This window comes from Populus euphratica, unplaced genomic scaffold (genome assembly GCF_000495115.2).
Source record: "Populus euphratica unplaced genomic scaffold, PopEup_1.0 scaffold416.1, whole genome shotgun sequence".
Taxonomy (NCBI): domain Eukaryota; kingdom Viridiplantae; phylum Streptophyta; class Magnoliopsida; order Malpighiales; family Salicaceae; genus Populus; species Populus euphratica.
Genome location: NW_011500303.1, coordinates 14,615 through 19,868, shown reverse-complemented (window position 1 = coordinate 19,868; position 5,254 = coordinate 14,615). Strand labels below are relative to the sequence as shown.

At 38.9% G+C, this 5,254-nt stretch overlaps 1 protein-coding gene and 1 pseudogene across 1 annotated transcript; both read right to left on the bottom strand.

Moving 5' to 3' along the window:
- LOC105113401 (disease resistance protein RGA2-like) overlaps positions 1 to 1,674 on the bottom strand; it is a 4,154-nt pseudogene extending 2,480 nt beyond the window's left edge.
- Positions 1,675 to 2,713: 1,039 nt separating this feature from the next.
- On the bottom strand, positions 2,714 to 5,248 carry LOC105113380 (putative disease resistance protein RGA4; the record flags this gene model as incomplete). The annotated part of the gene is made up of 1 exon (XM_011009535.1): positions 2,714 to 5,248. A coding segment is annotated over one exon (2,535 nt), but the record flags the coding sequence as incomplete, so codon positions are not given.
- Positions 5,249 to 5,254: the final 6 nt, after the last annotated feature.

Genomic DNA, 5,254 nt, shown 5'->3' with positions numbered 1-5,254 from the left:
AGAAAACCTTCAGCCATCCAAAGTTGAATTAGCTCTTCCCTTTTAATTTCAAAATCTTTAGGAAAAATGGAACAGTATGCAAAACATTTTTTCAGTGTTGGCGATGACAGGTAATCAAAACTGAGTCTCAATACGCGCAAAGCTTTATCTCCATCCGGAGAATCCCAAATTCTACTGTTCTGCCTGCTTTCTTTGAAGAGTTCCTCCCAAAACTTTAGCAAGCAATGGAATCCCTCCACTTTTCTTTGCAATCTCTTCTCCAATAGACTCGAAGCGTGAAGGTATTGTTTCTCGTCCACCCCTGCTCACCTTTTGCTTGATAATGGACCAACATTGATCATCTGATAGTTTTCCTGGCTCGTGCTGACTCCCTGGAGCAGTCTTCATCATGTCTGCTACTTTCTTACTGCGGGTTGTAACAACAACAGCATTCCCATTCTTGCTGTTAACTTTGAACAGTTGCTCCTTCAAATCATCCCACTTAGCATGGTCTTCATTCCACACGTCGTCAAGAACAAGAAGAAGTGCTTTCTTTTCCAGCTTTTTCTTAAGGTTTTCCATAATTGCATCTAGATTGCTCAACCCACCAGTAGATTTATCAATCTTTTGCAACATCTCTCCTAATATCCTCCTTTTACTGAAATAGAGACACAAACCCATAGAATCACATCAAAATGGTTTTTCTCCCTCGCTAATTGACAAACTTTCTTTGCTATGGTAGTCTTTCCAAGACCTGCCATCCCAACAATAGGGACAACAGACAGAACTTGTTGACCGATCGAGCCAATCAGCAATTTCATAACTTTAGAGACATCATCCTCCCTTCCTACTACAACTTCTGAGCTTTCAAGCAAGGAATCTGTCTCTCGGTCTATATCTCGAATAACTTCAGGAGCACTCTCTACATGTTGAGATGCAATTCCCAGCCCACAGCCAATTGCAAGTTTCTGAATCTCATCCAGTGATCCATTGATCTCCTTAACTTTCTGACCCATATTCAGACGGAATGCAACCGGGTTGTGCAGTGAAAAGCAGCCACGTACCTTTCCCTTCTTTTGGTCTTTTCGGAGAATCTCACAAGCAAACTCGTCTAGAACATCTTCAGCATCGTAAGCTAAATCTTGTAGCTTCTCCAGCCAAAGCTTCGCAGACTTGTCTGTTACTGGCCTTCTGGCTGCATCTTGGAGCACAGCTTGGATCATGGTCAATGACTCTTCGAGCTTTAGCAGCTGTCCCTCCAATCCCCAGGCAAGTCCGATCCCTTCAGCAGCTATGGAAATGACCCTTGTCAAAGTCTCCTCCATGGCAAACGTAAGAAAAAGCTCTGCCGCCATGTTCTCTTGTTTTCTTTGGGAAATCTAGGAAGAAAGATTGAGCAAAAGAGAGAGAAGAAGGGTCTGGAAGTTGTGATGGAGGGATGAAATGAAGTGCGTTTTGGAATGGGGAGATGCATTCAACTTGAAAGCAGAGGGTCCCTCCTTCACTGTATCAATTAATTGATTGCAGCTGGCAGCATCTTCCACGAAACACTGCTTTCAAATTAGTCATGCAAAGGCGAAGAAAATGACCCTACCTTCTTATCTTGAGTGTCCATATCCATCAAGGCCTGTAGACAACTTGAAAGCAGAGGGTCCCTCCCTCTCTCTATATTCTCTTGACACGCACAAATGGACAATGAATCTAAGAAAGTAGTGTCAGTACATAGACTTCGGTTTGTGCATGAAATTAGGATTGAAACTATATTTTTAACATTTTCTATTTTTTTATTTAAAATTAAATTTTATTATATTTTTATATGGTTTTAATATATTAACATTAAAAATAATTTTTAAAAATATAAAAAAATATTTTAAATCATATCCGGTACCGTACCATATCTCCATAATCTGTTATCCGGACGGTTTTTTTCTAGGATTTTACTTTTTTGAATTTCTCCTCTAAAATCTGGAATTTTCTGCTATTTTTTTTTATTTCCTGTAAATTTGACGATGCAATGGATGCTACATATTTTTTCTGCTTCATAAATTTGTTGAGCCATTTATTATGTTACAGCTCTGATGGCTTTAGGGATAATTAATATAATTTGTGAACTCAGTGATTGCTCGTTTCCTACCTTCCTTTTAAGAGGAGAAAATTACTCTATATATTGCTCTCTCTTTTTTCCGTAGTTTTCAAGTATCTTAATGCTAACTTGAACGCCCAAAAAATTAGTCAATAAAAACTTTGAAAAAATTGGAGGATTTTTATTATAATTGATTTAATAACTAAAAAGTCCAACATTTAATAATTTAATGTTACAACTTTATCACCAAATTATGAAAAACAAATCCCCTAATTTCTCTCTTTTTGCCATAACTCATCTTCATCTTCTCCCCTCTATGGAAATTTCAGAAATTTAAAGAAAGTCTAGTCAACCCTATGGAACCAAAAAAATTTAACAATAAAAACTAGTTGCATATCATTTTCATTTTATTTTCACATAAAAAGATAAAATAAATTTAAAATAAATGATAATAAAAATAAATAGGTCTTTATTTATTTCTTTGTCAATAAAAAATTAAAAAATAAAATAAAATATTTAAGATATTTATCATAAATATAATATTCTATAAATAAAAATTAATCAATAAAATAATAATATGTTGCATTTTCCAAAGATATGCGTACTCCTATAAATCTTGAAAAAAAAAAGGGTCTCATTTTAGGAAAAAAATTAATCTATTATGATTGATGGGATATGAGAAATCTTGGGCCACTCAGAGCCATACTCCTTTCTGCAATTTTGTGATAGATGCGGACATCCCCACCCGATATGCAATCGCTTTAATTTGGAGAGGCGTTGAATGGCTGTTGAACTTGGCATATACTTGAGATTCTTGCAATCCATAATCCAAAGAGATTGAAGAGAAGAAAGGTTGGCCATCCATTCTGGCAATGCTTCCTCAAACTCCTCACTGTTGAAATCAGCTATTTCCAATGTCTCGAGGGCAGTGAGGTGTTGAAGTTGATGGGGTACAGTCTTCAGTTTATCCCATCCATCTATCGTTAGGTGTTTGAGGGACCCACTCAAATTGAGATGGTGGATTGAGTTTAAAACTCCTGCAGGAAAAGCCTCCATCTCCTCTGAGAAACCACCGATGCCCAGTCTCTCCAGTTGGGTGAGGCCGCCTAAGCAATCATCCTCTGGGAAATCACTCAAACTGGGACACGTGGTGATTTCTAATTGAACAAGAGAAGGCAATTGTCGTAAACCATGCCAATCAATACTGATGAGCTTATCACAACGTATAATCTCTAATCCTTGAAGCGAAGACAATTCTTGCAAATCACTGATATGGTTAAGCTCACTCCAACGAACTATTGATAATTTCTCTAGAGATGCGCACCATTGCAGTCCGCTTGGAAGAGCTCCCAATTTACACCCATCAACAATCAATCTCTTCAAAGAATATTTCAATTCTCGGAAATCACCAGGAATTGAGATCAACTCACCGCAGCTCCATATATCAAATTCCACCAGAGCTGTGCAGTGTTGTACGCTTGGAATGGATGCCAGCTTTGGACATCTCTGTATACTTAAAACTCGAAGAGACGTGAAGCCATGAAACTCACCAGGCAAATATCTCAGTTCATCACATCCGTCAATTTTAAATTCTACGAGAGATGAAAGACCACATATCGAAATGCTTTTCAACTGTCTACACCCCTTAATGCTCAACTTTTCAAGACAAGGAAATACTGCAACAACTTCTCCACCTGGTACCATCCATTCTTCAAGACCATCCATCCTGGATAGAGTGAGTTTTTTCAGTGCTGGAAACAGTACTGCTGCTCTGTCACCGCTGCTGTAGAACTCATTGCCTATACATTTCACATTAGGCATTCCATTCATATATAGAATCTTAAGGCGAGGAAGACATCCAAGTGTTGGGAGTTGCCTCAACTTGCTGCAGCCATTCAATCTCAGCACCATCAGATTATTGAGTTGCAATATCCATGATGAGAAATTTTCACCTCCATAACCCTCAATTGTCAAGCTTCTTATGTCTGGGTGAGGCTGCAGGCCTTCCAGCACATCCTCGCTATTGACACTGCTGTTACCTTCATCATCACTCCATTCAAACACCAATTTGTGCATTCTTTTTTCACGCAGTTTTGCCTTCTCAGCTTCTTCCTTGTCTCTCACTTGCTCAAGCTTGCTTATCTGCAATTCTCCTCTTAGTTCATTCAAACATCCCAGCTCTTCAACCATATGATCTGGACCCACAGCAAATAAAGGCAGAGTTTGAAGGCGTGTTAAGAGTCTCACCTCATCTGGCACTAGCTTTAGATCATCAAAATGAAGATGTCTCAAGCTCACTAAATTCCTCATCTTCTTGGGAAGCTTTTCTAGTGACTTGCAATCAGTGAATCTTAATGTTTCCAAATGGTACAGCTTGGTGATGGATTCCGGCAATGCTCTGATAGCAGTATCCGAGACATCAAGATATCTCAAATGTCTCAGCTTGCAAATCGAATCTGGTAACTCTGTGATACCAGACCCTCGCAATTTGAGAGTTCTCAAGCTTTTGAATTTCCAAGATCCATTCAATACATCAACCATTGAGAAAACAGTTCGCAATTTTCTAGCATCAACCGCTGTTAATGCTGCCTCATCATCCCCACGAGACATGCGATTTAGATGACGAATATGAGATGCACCATCAACAGCCGAATCCTCCTCCAGATTTAACACTTCTGATTTTGAGACCTGCAATGCAAGATCATGCACAAGATCATGCATCTTGCAGCTTGTTACGATCTCACACTCATTCCTTTCAACATCTTGGAAAAAGGAATTTGCAAGCAAGTCATTGAAACACTTGTTGCCTTCGTCTTCCATCCTCCCATTTGATGGCCTGAGAAAACCTTCAGCCATCCAAAGTTGAATTAGCTCTTCCCTTTCAATTTTAAAATCTTTAGGAAAAATAGAACAGTATGCAAAACATTTTTTCAGTGATGGCGATGACAGGTGATCAAAACTGAGTCTCAATATGCGCAAAGCTTTATCTCCATCCCGAGAATCCCAAATTCTACTCTTTAGAATTGACTGCCACTCCTGTGCCTGCTTTCCGTGAAGAGTTCCTCCCAAAACTTTAGCAAGCAATGGAATCCCTCCACATTTCTTTGCAATCTCTTTTCCAATAGACTCCAAGTCTGAAGCTATTGTTTCTCCTCCACCCCTGCTCACCTTTTGCTTGATAATGGACCAACA